At 41.6% G+C, this 20,988-nt stretch overlaps 2 protein-coding genes across 4 annotated transcripts; one reads left to right on the top strand and one right to left on the bottom strand.

Moving 5' to 3' along the window:
* Positions 1–81: 81 nt before the first annotated feature.
* Positions 82–5,964, bottom strand: cops3 (COP9 signalosome subunit 3). Of its 2 annotated transcripts, XM_083686946.1 has the most exons (12): positions 5,809–5,964; positions 4,744–4,873; positions 3,744–3,856; positions 3,497–3,546; positions 2,931–3,023; positions 2,275–2,454; positions 1,948–2,088; positions 1,516–1,689; positions 1,049–1,135; positions 848–961; positions 638–718; positions 82–413 (listed from the first exon to the last, which is right to left on the bottom strand). In XM_083686946.1, exons 1-12 carry the CDS (start codon positions 5,861–5,863, stop codon positions 360–362), a joined length of 1,272 nt encoding a protein of 423 aa, XP_083543072.1. In that variant the 5' UTR covers positions 5,864–5,964; the 3' UTR covers positions 82–359. The 2 variants fall into 2 exon arrangements, with proteins under 2 accessions (XP_083543072.1, XP_083543071.1); XM_083686945.1 differs by having other exon boundaries at positions 848–1,135.
* Positions 5,965–7,321: 1,357 nt separating this feature from the next.
* nt5m (5',3'-nucleotidase, mitochondrial) lies at positions 7,322–10,573 on the top strand. 2 transcript variants are annotated; one of them, XR_014554685.1, is made up of 6 exons: positions 7,322–7,790; positions 8,203–8,303; positions 8,950–9,010; positions 9,167–9,281; positions 9,483–10,063; positions 10,120–10,573. XR_014554685.1 is itself a non-coding variant. In XM_083688129.1 (5 exons), exons 1-5 carry the CDS (start codon positions 7,509–7,511, stop codon positions 9,620–9,622), a joined length of 699 nt encoding a protein of 232 aa, XP_083544255.1. In that variant the 5' UTR covers positions 7,322–7,508; the 3' UTR covers positions 9,623–10,573. The 2 variants fall into 2 exon arrangements, 1 of the variants encoding a protein (XP_083544255.1); XM_083688129.1 differs by having other exon boundaries at positions 9,483–10,573.
* Positions 10,574–20,988: the final 10,415 nt, after the last annotated feature.

Raw genomic sequence — 20,988 nt, 5'->3', positions numbered from 1 at the left:
TCCTTCAAACAGGAAAATATTGAGATTTACCCCAATAAAAGTAATGCAATTCGAATAATGACCATGCAACAGAAACAGTGCTTATTCACACATTTTTGAACAAATAAGTCCAGTTTTTATTATTGTGGTTGTTAATGCAGCAGTGGCTCTTCCACCTGAACATTGATAAATAAAACACTGACAAAATTGTTTTTTTGTTAAGGTTTCCTCAAGACACCGTGAAAGAAATAACCAAATTATCATTCCACACATTTAGATTTTCCTTGACCAATGTCCATACTCAATAGAATGTTTTCCTCTTTTAAAAAAACTCATCAGAGAACCTGAAGGGTGGCAGTGTTCTCCCCTGTCCAAGGCCCTCAGGAGTAACTTGACGTTTTGCTTCCCACCTCATCCTCCTGTGTTCCCATGCTCTGTAACACAGTGGGATTTAAATTATGGGATGTCATCGATCAGTATCCATGCTCAAAACTCTATAACTGACCAGATGGAATTTTATATGGTAACATAGGGATACTTCTGAGAATGAGAGAGAAAAAACTGATAACAAAATAAAACTAATTCAATTAACATTTGAACTGGAAACACAGCCTGTATAGTCAAATATAGGAGTCCATGGCAGTTGGTGCTTTCTTACCTTCTGCACAAACTGCGGGTTTACTGTGATTTCTTGATCCATGGACTTTAGCTTCTCATCCAGCTCTATACACTTCAACATCTGCGATGGAAAGAGGACAAGACAAGACATTTTGTTTAAGTAACTTACAGTAAAAACTGTGAGGCAAATAAAGTCACGTTGCACATTGTTAGTCATTTACAAGGTTAGACCATCGTGTCATTCTCTTACCTCTTGGTCAATTTTGTGAAGCATTGCGGGGTTGTTATATTTTTCCGGGTTGTCATGGAAACAGACCATGCCATCCTTTTGATTGATACTGGCATAGATCTCACCATCTTCAATCTGCAAAGAACAGAGAAAGTCAGAAAGATGCAAAATCAAAACACCCCCCTCCCAAACTACATCTGTGTGCTGGCTGCAATGACTTACCATGTGCAAGACATATTTCTCCGCCTCCTGGGGCCCTGACAGCTGCACTCGACTCGCCATGTCTTGCAAGGACAGTGTCAGGAAAGTCTGTAAAAGGAGAGAAGAAAGATTAGACCCACAGCTTACCATTTACTTCATATCCTCTTTTCCACACTATGTGGGGACTGTCGGTGTGCCTGAGGGAGGTTTACTCAGGATGAGGAAAGTGTAGTTGAGGTGAGGAGGGTATAGTTTGGTGAAAGGAGTATTTGGGGAGAGGATAATATATTATAGGTGTTTACAAATGTGTGTTGAAATGAGGGAGGTATGTTTGACAGAAGGGAGCTACCGTGTATGCAAGAAGAGGGCTTATATTTGAAATGGAGGGAGTTTATTGGAGATGAGCGATGTATACTTGAGATGAGGAGTTCATATTTGAGGTGATGGAGGCAGATGTGGGGCAAGGGTTGGAGGTATTGGTGCGAGACCTTTGTTAGCCTCTGGATGTTCTTCTTGTACAGGGAGGACAGACACTGCTTGACCAGGCCTGTGTTGCTGTCACGTGTGAACGTCTCGCTGTGTTTGTTCACCACGCTGCGCAGTTCCGCTGGGTTGTTGGTGGCGTACACCTGAGCAAGCTCATGGTAGGCGTTGCTGAGAGGCTGCAGAAAACAAACAAGCAATAGGAGAAACTAAAATATATGGAACACACTGGTGCAACACTTTTCTCTATAAAGAAGTTAGTCAAAAGTCTCAAATTCAGGACTGCAATGGTTGTAACATGTTCAAGGCAGTGAAAGATGGCTGTTGAGAGTACCTCACTGAACAAATAAATCATCTCCACAGTGCTTGCTATAGCAAAGTGTTTGGTTCATATGGCTTGCCACCACTGCCCGTTGTGTGTCCACATCCATTCTCACCTTGATGAACCTCCCAACTATCTGTGACGTGTATTTGGGGAGCTGCTGCACTTTGCCATGGAGAATCAGGGAGACCAGGATGTACTTCTTATAGGCCTCCAACATGATGTGACTGACCGCCATGGCTGGAGTGGTTATTGCCTGAGGGGGAGAGACCGCCAGGGGATCACACAACAGAAGATATAACGGGTAAATACTACAGGCATACAGTACATATTCAACAACATACTGTGATATCACATTCAACAGTAGCTTTGGGTGTAGTGTAAAAACAAAACAAAACACCCATGACAGCTTCAGCAGACCAACTCTCAAATAACGCAGTACCTGTTCATAAAAATACAGTGCTCTTTCAAAGTTCTTCAGACCCGTGTAGATCATGCCTCCATAATAGTAGTAACATAGAAAGTGCTTTGCGTCGTAGGCGCCATTTTCCTTACAGATGTCCATCATGTCAAGCTCCAGGAAGGGGAGGACAGGCTTGAAGCACTTCGCTAACAAGCACAGCTGGAGATGGGAAACATTAGATTAGGGCTGTGTAATAAAATCGATACATCTGATTTATCAGAATATTATTTTTCACGAAACTGTATCGATAATCTAGCTCCTCCATTGCTTTTTTTTGTTGGGAGGGAAGGGGGGATTTGTTCCTTGTGTTATATCAATAAAGTATGGTATACATACTGTACAGACTACCAAGGTGGTACACACAACACAGTAGGGTTATATTTTCAGTTACATTTTCAGTAAATATATCTCCATATGTATTGTATCGCAATAGTATCCTATCATGATCCATGTATTGTGACACGTATGGTATCGTGAGGTCCTTGCCAATCCCCGCCCTATATTAGATACACAATATGAAACCTGGAAGGGGGCCGTTGACTGTTATTCCTACTGCAATGTATGAATACACGTGTGTAATCATACAGGGGGCATATCAAGTCAAAGACTCAGTGTCCTTCCAGCAGTTTGCTCACCTGACACAGGTCTGCATGAACTGAGGTAAGTTGGTTTGTGTTCATCTGCATTTTGTCTATTGCCTGTTTTAGGATGCCGACACCCCTCAGTGGCTGTGAATGGAAGAGAAGCATTAGAGTTAGATCATGTGCACAAAATATGTTGACAGCCAATTACACCCTATGATGAAATGCAAACAGCCATTTTGTCTCATGCTCTGTTTTTGAAATTAGCCTGTGTAAAATAGTAACATTAAAACATTAATATGCCATTTAGCTGACGCTTTTATCCAAAGCAACTGACATTGCAGTGAGTGCATACATTTCAGTATATATGGTCCCAGCGGGAATCAAACCCACAACCTAAGCATTGTTAGTGCCATGCTCTACCAACTGAGCCACAGAGGACCAAAACATTATTTGTATAGCACATTTCAAACACAGATGCAATACACTGCACTTCACATAACAACAACAAAAAAACAACAAAGACATATGAGATACATAAAGGAGTCTTCTTACTGGGCAAGTAAGTTCATGCAGTATCTCATCTGTTCAAATGTGAGCTCCTGTTTGGCAGGTCTTACCTGTTTCCGCTCTACAAGGGCATTTGTCAACTGATGGCAGAGGCCAGCGACTGTGAAAAGAAATGGAAAGGTAGTTAAGGAAGAAATGGCTAAGGATGAAATGGCTTAGGATTACACATGTTCACTAAAGCCAAATAACCTTTGCCATAAATGTTTGACCTTAAAAAAAAACCCCATCATTTCTGAACCTCAGTTGAATCCGTGTCCGCTAGAAAACAGACTAGTGTCTTAAATTGGCTAAACTTACAAGTGTCTGTTGCATATCGAACGTGCTCCCCATTGCAGGTACTGATGAAGAGCTGGACTTGGGAAAAGAGTGTCTCAAAGTCAGGGATGTTTGGCATGGAGAACTTCACAAACCTGTAGAAATTGAGAGGTGGGTGAAAACATGAAACTGCATTATAGCAATTAAGAGAAAACTGTAGGAGGCAGCTCATTTCACTTCACATATACCTAATTCTCACTACAGAACCGAACTGAGCTACGCCAAGTTCTACGAGTTGTACTGGGCTGTCCTGGTTACGCATTCACCATAGTTTTATTTATTTATTTAGGATTTGCACACACACAATACCAAATGAAAGACAAAATCAAAGAAGAAAAAAAGCTAATTCTGCAGAGGAGGTTAAGAAACCCGGTAAGGCTGGCAAATGCTAGTGCAAATTTTCAGATGATCTGGGAGGCTGTTCCAGAAAAACGGACCTCTGTAACGGATTGACAATTGTCCTTTACTAGTTCTGAAATAGGCAGTACGGAGATCAGAGGAGGAACAGTGGGGTAACTGTGAAATTGTTTGTTGCTGAAACAGTGCTAGAAAGGTTGGCCCTGTAGTGTGTAAAGCTCCATACAGTTAAACTAAAACCAGGGTTATGGTAAATTTGATTTCAATTCAGGAAGTGATTTGAATTTACAATTCTTGATCTGAAAAGCTTCTCATTGTCAGTTTATTGAGAACATTGAAAATAAATGTCCCATCCACAATCATTGAATTGTTATTTAATGTTACTTCCTGGATGGACTGAATTGAAATTCAATTGACTCCAACCCTTAGTCTACAAAAAAAAAACACTATGCTAAACAGACTCCTTGTTTTGTTTTTTTGCTGTGTTTTGTCAAATGCTCATCAACATACATTCCAGAATCACAAGAGGGTGTGAGCCTCAAACACACAAAGGTAAGCGGCGAGAAACTGGCTCAAAGTCGTTGAGCTGGGATTAGAGAACACCAGTGGGGAGAAAGCTACTCACAGCACTGCCAGCACCCCAAGGGAGTGCTCCTGGATGTCCAAGGCCCCCAGTACAGTGTCCAGGTGGGACAGGTTCTTGGCCAGCAGCTCCCCGCTCTTGTTGATCAGTTCACACAGCTGAGTCATCTGACCTGTAATGCAACAGGAAAGCAATGGGGTAAACAAATACTGTAGCATTTTATTGCTGACATATATTAACATTTTGAAGACTACAGGCAGCAGCTCACACATGCATTCCAGGTTGAGTCTATTTCACGTACAGCCTAGTTTTGGAATTTACAATGGAGACCCCTACGCTCACATCCAACCATTTTCTCCCCAGGATAGCTCAAATAACTACATTATTATAGAGGTGAAAGTGTTTTGTATTTGTGTTGTTCCCATGATGTTGGTCCCCATACATCCTATGTAATACATGTACTATCAAGCATACAAGTACCAAAATGACTGTGGTGTGTTTTAGGTAGCAAGAGTGGCCGTTGAATACATCAGCATAGTATGTGATAACACGCAAAAAGGAATATAATGTTGCGTACCACTAAGAACCTTGCACCTAAATAAAATGGTGTATATAAATCAAATACAATGTGCACTGCAAAATATATCGGCCGGTCAAGTGTCCTGTCAAGGCCTTCACAGGGTACATTAGCAATGGCAGTAATGCATATTGCGTTACAGATAGGGCTTCCGACCAATAACATTTGTCAATCGTGCCCTCCAACCAATCGGATGTGCCTTGGGTGGGACTACCGGTAGACATTCTCCAGAAATAATTTTCGCGAACAAAAACAAAAAGTGCGATTTAAAAACAGTTAGACATTTACACTGTTATTAGAGTTCTGCAACAATGCCCCTCGATAAAACCCTATCACCAGAAATAACTTTATTGAAGTCCCGTAGCCTACAACCAGCATCTTAGCGGTATGTTTACATGATAAAGCAAAAAGGAGGATGTATCCAGTTTGGCTACCTAGCTAGCTATGCGTGCTATCAGCAAAAGCATTGGTTAGCATTAGCTAATAGATCCAGCTCATATGAGAACTACTAACATGTTTAGTGTCCATACCTTGAGCGGAGAGCTGCCGCACATTGTTCACGAACTGCTCCAAGGCTGAAGCCATTATTTCATCTGTCCAAAGTGTAGACAATTCAGACTGTTTTTCATTCAAATGTCAGAAACAACTCCGTTCAGGCTGAGACTGGGGGCCACACAGCCGCCACTGAGAAAATATCGTGAGACAGTCGTAACAGACGGGGTGAAACGAGATTTACGCTTGGAACTACGATTAAAGCCACAGTCTGCAACATTTCCAGTCATTTCAAATAATTTAATGTTACCCTTGATTTTTAAGCATATGATTTACTTATAGTCCCTAATTAGATATTAAAGTGTACCTTGAAGATATGAAGTCGTATCATTACAAAAACAAGGACCAATTACTCCATTGTTTATGTTTTTGTTGTCATATGAAACTTTGTTAACAAATTATGGCTGCAAAAAACATGTTTTAATGTAATGTAATGTTCTAATGCAATTCCTTGTAACACTACAGGTGCATCATAGAACAACAACACGTGCTATTTCATTAAAAAATAGTGGTGGTCCACGTTTTGGTCTCTCATTTATTTGATGAAATCCCTTTAAGTAACACATCTTCCCACATCTGAAGTAACAGTTATGTTAATCTTGTCCCCTCTTTCTTTAGGATCAACTACATCACTTTTTATTTGCTGCTGCTTGCTGGCCCTTTAAGTCAGTTGTAAACACAGGAACTGCAGTAGATACTACCGGGTTGTAGGCAAAGATCTTACAAAACAGAGATGTTCCACTCATAGATATGACTGTACTACAGGAATGGGAAGAACACTCAATACTCTCTGTATTATTATATTCACGTTCTTTCCCAGACCCAGGTTAGATTTAAAAACAAAAATACAAAATACTGGAACCCTTTCCCCATAATGTCTTGCAGATTATCTCTAGAATGATCTATGTTAACTATGAAACCATAACTATGAAACCATTTACACTATATCATACCAGTGCGCTAATTGTAAGTGCAATTTATATATATTTTTTGTGTGACGAGAGAGACATACCTTATTGTCATTTTGAATCAGAAAATGTTAATGAAATTATAAGTGTTCTTGGAGACAGTTTGTTGTGACATTTCCTCTGGTCTGATACATCTCAATACAAGTACTGTATGGATGGAGAAAAACGGAGAACAAGTGAGATATCTTCTTCTACTTCATTATCTTTCTTTAGCACCAAGATAGATGTACACAAGCTGTACATTTTTAGATTCTGACTATAGCTATGTATGGTACAGCAGCTGGGAGACATTCGCCAGGGACCATCAACTCCAATCCACAGCCGCTGTGTGATTGATAAGGCCTGTGAGGTGCAACATTAATTGTAGGACACTCAATCCACATTGAGACCCATGTAAACAAGTCACAATACAGTGGTCAAGACAGAGCCAGAGGTCAAAATTTGAACTACTACTTGCTGGACAATAGCTAACTAGCTAGCTAATGCTAGGCAGAGAGACCAGTGCATGCTAGCCAGCAAGTATAGTCTGCATATTGGACAGTGGTCAGTAGCATTGACAAAGAGTTTGCAAAATGATAACACCCCAGAACATTTTAATGTAATTTAAACACTCTGTGTAGCCAGATTTCATGCGGACTTTCGAACACTCTTAGTCTTATCTCGTACTGACTAACACGTGAAGGGAAATTAGCCAGCGCCTGCCAAATAAAATGTCATTATTGCGTAACGTAATACGCCTGCTTGGAGGACGGAGAACCTTCATCCATGAACAGTTTAAGTCGATTTCCGCAAACAACATGTCGTCGTCGTCCTCTTCTGGTGGTAAGAGACTTAGAATACTGGTGGACATGGACGGGGTCATAGCAGACTTCGAGGGAGGATTCTTGAAGAAGTACCGAGAGCGGTACCCCGACGAACCCTTCATAACATTAGAGGACAGACGAGGGTTCTGGGTTTCCACTCAGTATGGGCAGGTGAAGAGCGACCTCTGCGTAAGTACAGCCGAGTAGATCAGTGTTGTCACATCAGTGTTCATTCCAGTGTTATGCACAGTTATGCTAGAGCATGGCAGCTGTCAGTTGTGCAATACATGTTTGATAGTAAAGTATGTATTTAATAATGATACATTTTATAGGCACCTTTTTTAAATTCACACACACACACACACACACACACACATACACACAGAGACATTTCTCTTCTCTAGCCCAATAGCCATTGCAATTCTCTAGTCCACACAGTCGTTTTGTTGGTCAGGCATACACTAAAATGTGTCTCCCATAGCCTCACCATGTTTCATAATATCAAACTGTCATCTGGGGACTTTGGACACATGGAGTATGCCTTTACATAGATACACTATAAAAGTATGTTGATGATAAGCAGAGGCTATATTGACTGTAGGAGAAGGCCATCAGCATTTGGGAGTCTAAGGACTTCTTTAAAGACCTGGAACCACTTCCAGGAGGCGTGGAGGCCGTCAAGGAGATGGCTGGAATGAAGAAGTAAGTTTGAATCACATATGGTTGTTCACATCATATTTGAACAATACCAAATGATCTGTAGGTGTTATTTTATTTCCATCCAAAGAAACATACATTATTCTTCACAATAGTTTCCTTGAAAACAAAACACAAAAAAAAAAAAAAAATGTTTTCCCACAAAGGACCTTGGTCATGAACATTATGGCTAAAGAAAGCCACCAAGTAGAATGTCACTCTCAGGCATCTCTGAGTCGTTAAGGTCATGTAACAGCTGTGTTATCACAGCCTATGCAGTAAAACAAAGTTATGTTATAGTGTTCTGTATGTCTTTGCTATGTTTGTCATCATGCTTAGCTCCTCGAAAACACAGGCTCACTGGCCATATAATGACATTATATCCGTTAGAGCAGTACTAAAGCCTGTGTTAGTGTTTCATTGTGGCCTATTCTATGTCAACAACTATATTGCAGCTATTTCCTCAAGAACATTATATTGAGAAAGGTCTGCTGTTGTACAGTATGTTTGAGTTCTTTTTGCTCCCTTCCCAACACCACTCAGGAAAATTGTGTAATGGATACATCCGTAATCACAACAGCAAAGACATCTTGTTTTGTCAGTAACCTTTTATAGGAAACCTTACACCCCTCTTTTTCCATTCTCTCCCCAGCACAGATGTCTTCATTTGCACCAGTCCAATAATGCATTACAAACACTGCCCATATGAGAAGGTAAGCTAATACAGGCTCAGTGTTCTGCGAGTGGAGTGGTTTGTTTGGACAGTGGTTGTAGTTCCTGTTTCTAATCCTCTTTCCCTGTGTGTGTGTGTGTGTGTGTGTGTGTGTGTGTGTGTGTGTGTGTGTGTGTGTGTGTGTGTGTGTGTGCAGTATGCATGGGTAGAGAAGCACCTGGGCCATGAGTTCCTGGAGCAGATTATACTGACCAGAGACAAAACTGTTGTGACTGGTGACATCCTCATAGATGACAAGCCAGACATCCTCGGTGAGTACACAGTACACTATTCCACTGTTTGCGGCTGGCCCTGACAACAACTAAATTGCTTTTCCTCAATTCAAACAATTTGTGTCACTACACAGTCATACAGTACGTCATAGGCCATAAAATTGACCAGTCCACTAGGTTGTCAGTGTTTCAAACGTGTCAGATTCAATGACATGTACTATGTGGTATCTGTGTTTGTAGGTGTGGACCCTGACCCTACCTGGGAGCACATCCTGTTCACTGCCTGCCACAACAAGCACCTGCCCCCTAGTCCCACCCACCGCCGCCTGCTCTCCTGGTCAGACGACTGGAGGGGCATCCTAGACAGTAAGAGGCACTAAGGCCACCCCTTCCCCCCTGTTTCCACCCTGACGACCCACGGAGCACTGGGGCACCGAGGACAGGGGTGGACACCTTCACTAGACCATCACAGTGAATCCTACAACCTTAAACAGACCCTCAGATCAAAACCAGTTTTAGGGGTTTAAGTACTGTATCATCTTCCTTTGCCAATGTGAGAGGATATTCATCTGTTTGACTACGAGGGGGCACTCATAGACTGAAGCATGGGATAGTCTTGTCCAACTTGTTGTTGACTTGTTGAACCACTGTATTGAAAATGACTGCAGTGAGGGCCAATTACAATATTTAGAGAGCAGAGGAGAAATTTAGAGTTTGCAGTTTAAACTGACTAATTCTAGTTAGTTACTAACATACTCTTGTGAGAGAGCTGCCTCGTCTGTTTGTTTATACATTTACTTTTAGAGAGTAGTTAGCTACTGGTTTATTTTTTATCTGACTGTACAGTTTATGAGAGTTGTGTGGCCTCTATTTGAAGCTTAGCTCCTAAGTTTGGAGAATAGATTATTATTTCAGAGGGAAGAAATGATCAAAAGCCATAAAGCCACAAATATGCTCTTCTTAGGCATTGTTCACAGTTACATAGTCGAAAGCGTGCACTTTAACCATCAACTAACAGGAAGAGACTGTCAGTCAGTCTCACTCACTACCGCACCCTAACACACACACACACACACACACACACACACACACACACCACAATGTGGAGATACAGTAGTAGTAACCAGTATCAATCATCTGAATATACACAGAACGTGTATGTTATTTTATTTGTGTTTTTACCAGGGCATTGGCCTGAGGGCAATACAGTTTTGCTTCATATATATATTGGGGAGTATTGTAACTGATCCTCTGTCTTTGGTCAATACGTTCCACCATTGTGCCAATATTGATGAAATTTTATGTTTTCTGATCTTAGTTTAGCTAGATTTTTTAAGGGTTGATTAACTAAAGTAAGTGTATTAAGCCTACCTTATTTTAAAAACACAATTCTTTCTTAAAGCTGTGCCTATGTACTGTATGTATTTAACAATGACTTCTTTACCAATACACAGCCAGCGTGGAAATAAGCTATGAAGCTCGATAATGGCTGACTGCATATTTGCTCTATGAGTTTAGCACCTTGTAGATTTACTAGCACCGGGAATAGTCTTCAATATAAACAGACACACACACAAGTAAACACTTACAAACACTCATATACAGTTTATTATACAAACACCATTAGTACGCTGATGTAGTGGTTAGATGAGTGATTTCATCAGTCTCTACATTATGCACTGCACACAACAAAATTGCCAATACTAGAGAGCAAGAACATGCAAATTATTGTAAGTCACGTGTTATGATGCTGTACTGGATAAGAAGGCATGAATGAATGATCTTAGCGAAACATTGTTATGTATAGTTCATCTTATATATAAGAGAACCATTGTTATATATATATAATACATTTAAATGATATAACTAGAGGCATATTTGGATTGAATATTAAAAATGAATATTAGAAATATTGAACTAAAATTATAGACCTTATTTTTTAGAGAGAAAGACGCATATAAAGTACAGTATATTGTGAAGGAAATGGAATGCATATTGATTTTAAATTTTAGTATTTACCTAAACAAAATATATCAATATTAGTTTGTTTGTTTTAATTGTGTCCACGAAGATGACTTAAAAAATGTAAAGCTTATAAGCCCTCACTTTATCGTCCAAGTCTGTATATGTTAAACCTCTGCTATCAACATACTGTATACACTGGTCAGGCACCTCGACATACTGTATACACTGGTCAGGCACCTCGACATACTGTATACACTGGTCAAGCACCTCCACCACAATGCACAAAAACATTCTTCCATTTTTCTTTTTTCTCAAACCTTCTTTGAAGGTCTTGCATTCAGAAAGTGTCTCTGTCAGGATGTTTTGATAAAGCAGCTTTAGTAAATAACAGAATTGATTATATGAACAGAACATGATTAAACGGGTAGCTATGTTTTGCTTTTAATGCTGCAGTTTAATGCTTGCAGTCATGTCATCTATTTCTGAAAAATACAACATTGGCCTGGCTACCCTTCCTAGCAACCCTTCCAGAAAGATGTGATCCACTCCTCACTGGGAGGAAAGTTATACATGATTAAATATGTTTAGCCTTGTGTTCAATTTGAACAAAATTGGCTAAAATTGGTGCTTATTATTGTCCATTTCTAGGTTAGCGATTGTGTGTCCCTCTCCCCACTGTTTCACACGGAGGGCATAGCCAATTCTGACTGGTTTCAGTCTAACCAAGCAGCATGTTGTGTATCCACACATACTAGTACATTTGAATCTTGTTTCATGCAATGGCTGCGTCCTAATACCTCCTTTTTTTCCTCATCACCTTTTTAAAGCCACTGGGTGGTAAAATGACTAGGCTTTCCTTATAGTTTTACCCAGCAAGTAATTTTTGGTCAGCCAGGAAAGGAGACATGTTGGGACATACACAGCACAAGTGTTGTTGGTGATGTGATTATGAGTGTGTTTGTTGGAGCCACTGAATCTCATTTTACATGTCAGCTATCTTGTTAATGAATGTCTCATGTTTTTGGTGCTGAACAATATCTATGTCAACATGTTTTTTTGGGAAAGCAGAAAATACCAAATGTAGCTATTAACAACAAATATAATAAAGTATGCTACACTTTGACAATGAGTGTTCAATTATTTGGCACAAACTTGCATTTTTGGTTAAAGAAAGGTGAAATAAAGGTGAAATCTGGAGTGTATGTTTTCATAATGTGGTTATTTAGGTTGAGTAATTTGTCTGATCATTTTGGTAGTTAGGATTTAAGTATCACTTTAACAAATATTGGAAAATGAAGATGACTAAGATATATTCCATGCATTCTGAGGATTATATTGTAAAGATCTTATCCATAATTGATGGTTGGTGAGTGTATACAATATTGTATTTTGAGGAGTGAGTATCAAGATTAGGCAGCAGGGGGCACTCTTACCTTACATTTCAGACCCAGGCACATTGAAGCGCAGACGTTTTCTCTCCACAACATTGAACATTGGTCAGCTAAGGACTAGTCTTTACTTTACATCAGCCTCCACTGGTATCTACTGTACTGTAAACGCAGCAGCTTTATCCTGCCATGCCCTTTCCCTGAATGTCCACTCTCGAGTCCTCACATAGCTCTGCATTCCTCTGGCCCACCCTGATGAACAAAGGAGCACTGTCCACAAGCAGGGAGAAGGTTGTTCAACTTAACATCACCTCCCAACCATGACTTAGGCTTGACATCACACAAGCTGATCTGTGTCAGCCATGTCTTTCCCCCACTGTCCTGTTTGTTTGATCATTTACTGGTTATAACTTCTCAAATCAGTGAGGAAAATCTCATGTTCTGGCGAAACCATAGCTAACACTAACCTTCTTTGGGAATCTTTGGGATTCATCATAACAAGCATCACTGTGCACTATTTGGTATCAGTTATAATTGTTTTGAATTCTTAGTAAGCAGTACAGTAGTGTAACATAAAGTGTCACAGTTTAGTCTGTCAACTGTACTTGTGTTGTTGTCAATGACACATAACCTGTTATGACACCTGTCATTTCATTTGCGTTGGTCTTGCAAGCATCACAAAAGGCCACCTAAAATCATAATGTTATTTTCGTCTACTTAAAGGCGTCTGACTCGAGCGTCTGATAGCCACTGTGACTTCAACGTCTGATATCAACGTCTGACCTTACGTCGCTGTGACGATCATGTGACTCAGCTGCCAATCAAAGTTTTTATGTTTTATTATTTAGCGAAAATATACAAACAAGGCAATTCGACATTCGTCAATTTTGGGTATAAAAGTTTTTTTAATTAACAAAACAAACACATATCAGCTAGGGGTCCTCACAGAGTTAATAGTCCAAAAGTGTTCTTGCATTCTTCCAGTGAAGTAAAGACATACATTATTTAATCCACAAGATTACAGTAAAATTCTTTAAAAAAACACCAAAAAAAGAGCAGCCAGGAATACCATCAACAAAAGCCCTTGGTGGCCTGTAGATGTGGATGCCATGGGAGTGCAGTTAGAGGGGTCTGTGGAGAGCAAATGCGTCATGAGTCTTGAGCACTCCCACTGGGACTGCAACATAGAGGAGACTGCATAATAGAGCACTGGCAGAGCACATCATAAGACTGCAATGGAGGACATTCCAACAAGCAGGACTCTTTGTCTCCTATGATGTGTGTGTGTGTGTGTGTGTGTGTGTGTGTGTGTGTGTGTGTGTGTGTGTGTGAAAAAGGAATAAAGCTCTGCCCTCGGTTATATCATAGGTTATATCATAGGTTATATCAGGTGTATCATATAGGTTATATCATGAGATGGAACCTTTTGTGAAAAAAACACATTGTACAATCAGTCATGAATACTGGAACATGAATTGGAAAAATAGAGAAAGGAAGGTGATAATGAGAGGAAGCATTGAAAAGAGTAAACAACCGGGGTTCATCTGAACTCTGTAGCATCTTTCAGCTGTTGTTCATTTCCTCATCAATCTTGTTTTCCGTTTGTCCTTTTCTCCACTGTTTGTCCAATTGCTTTATAGCGGAAGAGAGAGACTCTCTCGGCTACTCATGTTGAGACAGTTCTTTCCACAACTGACCAATCAGCCAGCGTTGCACTTTGCTCCTCACAAATTGCTCATGGCGCTGACACATCTCAGTCTTTCCAGTGGAGCCTTGGGGTCTGTTGTTGTGATGCTAAGGCAGTGATCATTTGGAGAAAAGGGGGAACATTTCTCCATTAACACTGAAACGACAGCGAGCCATAAAGACATGGAATTATCCTCCATGTTGACTTCCTATTTCCTGTTCCTGACCCGTGTGTTGTCTTTGATGCTAATGTAATAGTTGAGTCAGGTGCTTACCATGCCTACCTTTTGGCCCACATTATGCCAGTGGTGCCAGCGCCTACCTCCACCAGCCTTCCCTGGCCGGTGCAGCCTGGAGTTGACTGGTGTCATTGGATGCTTGAGAGGGGAACAGGTTTGGTGTTTCGCTGAGGTGGTGTTGTGGGAGGAAGTTGAATCACTCACTAGCAGTTTTCCACAGGCTGAGGGACAGGCTGAGGGACAGTGATAACATCACAAGGATGTTATCACTGTCATCAAACCACCGGCTGAAATCCGATGACCAAAACTGCCATTATAACTCTAGACCAGAGTCTAGGACAGGGGATGGCCTCACCTGTCCCAGAGAGCTGCAGGATGTGCCGGCTTTTGTTCCCACACCATCGCTGGCACACCAGATGTTCATTGTTCAACTATTCATTGCCTTCAATTGAAAGGTGTGATAGAGCTGGGCTGGAAGAAAAAAACGTGCAAAACTCTCTCTCTCCCCAGGACAGGAGCGGACCACACCTGGTCTAGACAGTCGAAATGAGTCACCCTCGATGTCTGCCTAGCTGTCACTTTTATGCCCAGCAATGTGTCTGGGATATGAATAAGGTTTATTGAATTGAGCTGAATTGAGTTAGATCTGTGCCTCAACACCGCTGTTGTAAGTTAGTATTTAGAAGCTTGTGACGCAGTCAGATTACAAGACTTGTTTTTCTTTTCAGAGGAAGAGATGAAGGAATTCTCCAGAAATTGGTTTGGAACACGCTTCACGCCTGCACATGAACTGCTTATTAGTCTCAATCCATCAAACAACTGGGAAAGATACATCCACATTTCTAACTATAATTGGAAATCTGCCTTACTCCTCGCGGTTCCCTGGAAACATTGTTAAATTCGAAGCGAGAATTATGATGATTCATGCAGCCAGACAAAGAGATATAAGGAGGAAGATGATTATAAAATGGGAGAACGATGTAGTGTATAATAACGTGACACAAAGAAAGGCTAGAATATCATTTCCGATCTTCTTGAGTAAGAGGTACTTGTCAGCTGTGTTTACAAGACTAGTGAGTGTGTGTGCGTGTGCGTGTGCGTGTTTGTGCGTGTACGTGTGTGGCATGACGAGAACAGCGCTGCTTGTGAGGAGGTGTGAGAAGGAGAGGAAATTTCCTCTCGGCTGGATGACGTGTCTGATATGAATCTTTAATGGGCATAGATGTAATTAGAGGTTGGGGAGGTGGGATATCAACCAACCCTCGACCCACACACACACACACACACATACACACGGTCCACACACACACACACATACACACGGTCCACACACACACACACACACACGGTCACACAAGCTACACTGAGGGCGGCAAAATCTACGTGCTTCCTGTTCTGGAAAATTTTCACTTGCAAACACACACACACAGACACACACAGACACACACACACACACACACACACACACACACACACCCACACACACACACACACACACACACACATATTCATATGCCAGCTCTGATTAATTGGGTTACAGTATCTGTGTGAGGGCACTGTTTGCTTTTTGCCTGGCCACTCAGCAATAACATGCTCAGCAATAACATGGGCCCTAATGTAATAAATCCCTCTGACACTGATTCTACTAAGCCATCATAACACACACACACACACACACACACACACACACACACACACACACACACACACACACACACACACACACAACACACACACACACACACACACACACACACACACACACACACACACACACACAAACACCTCAAACACACAGTTACCACAACACAACCACAGTGACCTCAACCAACACAAGACACAGTGACATACATCCTGCTACCTGGCGGATCAGATATGAGTCATTGGGTCACAACCCTAACCAAGTGTTAGATACCTTGGTTCAGAACCCTAACCAAGGGTGAGATAATACCAGATATTTGATCCAACCAACCCCAATGAGTCGGTGGTGGGTGAGTCAGTGGATGTTGTGCACGTTTCAGAGGGGTGATTTCTGTACAGAAGCTGGTAGCGTTCAGAGCAGTATAGGCAGTGGAGTTTTCCACAGACTCTGCACTGATAAATGCAATGAACTGTCAGCCAAAAGAGCAAAAATAAAATCAATTCACACTTCGAAAACATATTATAGTGACGCATTCGTAAGCGTCAATGTCATTGTTATGCTGCTGGAGTGCGAGTAACTGGTTTGAAATCTGAATCATTCGAGCCCCAGGACAAGAAAAGAGATAAAAAAATATCCACAGCTTTTTTCTTTAAGTTGGAAGAATTGTGAGTCACGAGTGCAAGTAACAACTATCCGAAAGTTCTTTATTGGGTCGTCAGAGAGGGGTTGAGCTTGAGGGGTTGTTCTTGAGGATTGAAACCCCTATGAGACATCGTCTGGTGGGAAACACACACCCGAAATAGAAGCATTTTGTCTAGGCGTATTCATATTTCTGCCTAAACATTTCCCCTCAGACAAAAGACAGTGCCAGAGAGATTCACTGACTGACGTGGTCTCGGCTGAGCAGATGGCGGATCTAACAGAGGATGGAACACATAGAGCACCGTGCATCCTATGATACCGCAAGTGATAATGACGGGGTGTCGTGTGTGTATGTGTGTGCGTGTGCGTGTGCGTGTGTGTGTGTGTGTGTGTGTATGTGTATGTGTGTTTGTGTGTGTATGTGTATTTGCGTGTATGTGTGTACGTATGTGTGTGCGTGTGTTTTGTGTTTTTAGGGGTTAGACAAAGTCTGGAAACTGGAATGTCCCCGATGTTCCATTGGACACAATCTACCCTCACCAGGCTTAGGGCACGTCATACCAATACTTCTCATAGTCAAATGCTACATATGGCCATGCAACAGTCTCGTTTCTAAGGAAGGCATTTTATTGGAAGAAGTGACCCTGGGAACAGTAGAAGATTCAATTTAAATATAGAAGTTTGTTTGTGTCACTATAATGTGTGTCATTGTACAGCAGTCAAGTCCAAACTATAATTCTGTACACATTTTTCCTGAAACTGTAGTTTTGACAAGAAAACAAGTCTTCGGATCAGCCTTGTAAAATCAGCACCATAGACTCTGTGTAACAAGTGCATATCCGCTACAGACAAGGCAGTCAATGCGTACTATCATGGTTCTCAATGAGAGAGAGAGAGAGGGAGAGAGAGAGAGAGTTATAACTCTATTATTGTTCTCCTATAGCTGTCAGCCTGGTGAGTGTGCGGCTATTTTCAGCTCCTAATGATTATCATTTGGCATGTTTTTTCTTGCACTCTTCACTCACGCTCCCGCCCTCCCCCCCTCACACCCTCCCCCCCTCCTGCCCTCCCCCCCTCACACCCTCCCCCCCTCCCGCCTTCCCCCCCTCACACCCAAGCTCTGGAGACAGACATAGATTGAAATCTATTGGCTATTAAGCTATTAACTGGGTAACAATGCTTCCGGGGTGGCATTGATCACTGCCATGCGTTCCATGCTATGGGGTTGTGGACTGCCGATCCATCCACTAATGTTCCCTACGCACACACATGCACGCATGCATGCTCGCGCACACACACACTCACACACACACACACACACACACACACACACACACACACACACACACATAGATTCGTGCTCCCTTCATCACACACGCTGATTCATTCATGCTAGTTCCAATGATGGTGTGTATCCATCTCCACACACCCCAGCAGCTTGTGGGAACAAGCGTGATATTCACACACACACACACACACACACACACACACTTACTCATACGGTGGCTTACCGTTAAAGCATATCAACACCACAGCAACATTCCACATGCTAGTCTCACACGCAGGATATTTCACTAATGCAGTGGAGGCTGGTGGAAGTAGAAAATAAATCGAAGGATAGACTCATTGCAATGCATGGAACAGAATAAGGAATGGTATCAAACATTCCTCATTCCATTCTATGTGTTACACTGAACCCGTCCTCCACCTCCACTGGAGGCAACAAGTGTCTTACCAGGGTATTTGTCTAATGGACATTAGTACAGTAGGTGCACCAACAGTAGTTTCTTCAACAACAACATGTTGTGAATGTGCCTGTGTAACTGCAGCAGTAGGAGAGAGGGGGTGAGGCCGGTTTTGGAAGCGGACAGGGTCATGCTATTGAGTCAGACAAACACACGGAACGTGTCTGGGACAGTGAGGTGCGTTCCAAAACTGGAGCTGTAAAAGTGCTTTACTGTCCTCATTCAATTTCTCATCACTCATTCTATATCAAACACACAGTTTCTGACAGTCTTCAGAACTCTTTCTCATTCTCCTTCTTGCATGGAACAGAATGAGGAATGGTATCAAACACACATGGGTCCATAAAGGTGCGTTATTGTCCTCATTGTAAACCTCCTCATACATGGAACAACACACAACTCGTTGTCTGTATACTTGAGTGAATGATTCCTTGAAAACCAAGCTGTGTCTGTAATTGGGTTGCACTATCTCAGTCTGTGTAAATGTCATGAGTCAACAACAAGGTTCTCTCCAAGTAAAGCAAAGAGTGGATGCTTGTGGGGAGAGGAGAGGATAAATGGATTGAAAAGTCTCAATTTGCAACCTCATCACCTGTTGTTAAGAGTAATTTCCTCAAGTGGTAAGAATTGTTGAAAGTGCCACTAATCAAAAAACAACTGTTTCTTTTCATGATTTTGTGTCATAAGCTTTGCAGGTTTTGAGTGTGTCTGGGAGAGTCCTAGATGTAATTACCTCTGATTGAATTAGACCTGAATAAATGACACGTGAATATCAAGCAGTTCAAGCTCAACAGTGCAGAACTCAACTTTGCCAAACGTGACATGTTGTATCAAAACCTGTGACTGTATTAGCAGAGCCACATGTATTCAGTAAATGTTGGATGACGAACATGTGATTTCTTTCAGAGTGTACATTCCACAGAAACAGCCCCTTCATGAGCACAGTAGTGACGAACGATATCAGCGGTCGTAATGAACGTGTGGTCGGTGAAACAAAATGTTCATAGGGAGGCTCTTCAAGAGGCCTTGGACAGCATCAAGTTACATCAACTAGGGGCTTTTACTGTATAGCCTATGAACTGTACAGGAGCAGAATCATAAGTTCACATTACTGTCATATCATATAACATACTGTCATAGAATTACATATTCTCAGCAAATAACAAAATAACATTAAGCACCCTGCACTTCTGTACTGCGTTGAAGGAGACATCAAATCGTGACGCCATGTTTACTGTAAGCTGAAGGGTCAAACTTTTAGCCTAACCAATCATCTCTGTCAGTCAGAGCAAGACAAGCAATCAACCGGCTTTAAATAAGACTACGTTTCTGTGTCACCTCCTTTCTGTTCCTGGGAGCATATCCTGTGTTGTGGTGATAGGGATACATTGTGAACCATTAGAGAAAGCGTTCTTTGCATTTTCATTTACAGTCTAAAATCCTATTCCTATGAGGGATAATAGCTCACTATAAAAGACCAGACAGTCTGCTGAGAGAGAGGTAATTATAGGTCCCATGCTGTAATGACCTGCTTTGTTAGGTGCTCTAGACACTGTGATGGGTAAGTGCACCTTCAGCCTATGTAATTTACCTCTGCATTAACCTCAAGTTTACCTTCCCTCTTCTCTGTTTAGGATGTTATGTAACTGCCATGAGTGCATATGATGTCATCATCTGTATGTCTGACCACCATCACAATATTGATTTTTATTGATTCAGTGCGCCTTTCTCATTAAAAGACTATCATTAAATTATGATACCTAAACCAGGAAACACAAGCTAATTGATGATTCAACGTAAAGTCTACAGTGTCTTAGATTCAATCATTCAATCAATCCATCCAATTATATTTGTATAGAGCACTTTACACTAAATGTGTTACAGAGTGCTCACATAACCTGGGCCTCAGTGACCCCTAATAGCTAAGCAGACATGGCTGTGAAGATGATTCACTCCTGGTTGTTTGTTGCTAGTCTGGATGAGATCTGAGTTGCAGCTGGGAGATGTTGAACATTGTGAGAAGGTTGCAGGGGAAAAGAGGGAGAGAGAAAGAGAGAAAGAAAGGGAGGATAGCACATTTCACTCTGTGCCTCTCTGCTCTGGGTCACTGAGATAAGCATACTGACCTTCTGCGTCCACCCACACTCATGTACGTAGGCAGGCCGGCAGGCCGACGCACGCCTGGGATCACTCACAACCCGAACAAACACACACACACACACACACACACACATACACACACACACACACACACACAGACACACACACACACACACACAACATCACAGCATCTCACACACATGTACTCTAATGCACACAGAGAAAATGATCACATTTGATTAGGCACAGTGCTACAGTGTTAAAGTTATTAGCATACCTCACAACATTCTTCAGATCCCTTTAAATACGTCACAACGACAACAACACGGTATTGTTCAC

The sequence above is a fragment of the Argentina silus genome, assembly GCF_951799395.1.
Source record: "Argentina silus genome assembly, chromosome: 16".
Taxonomy (NCBI): Eukaryota; Metazoa; Chordata; class Actinopteri; order Argentiniformes; family Argentinidae; genus Argentina; species Argentina silus.
Note: the sequence above shows the minus strand (reverse complement) of the source record. Positions and strands in the feature narration are given on the sequence as shown.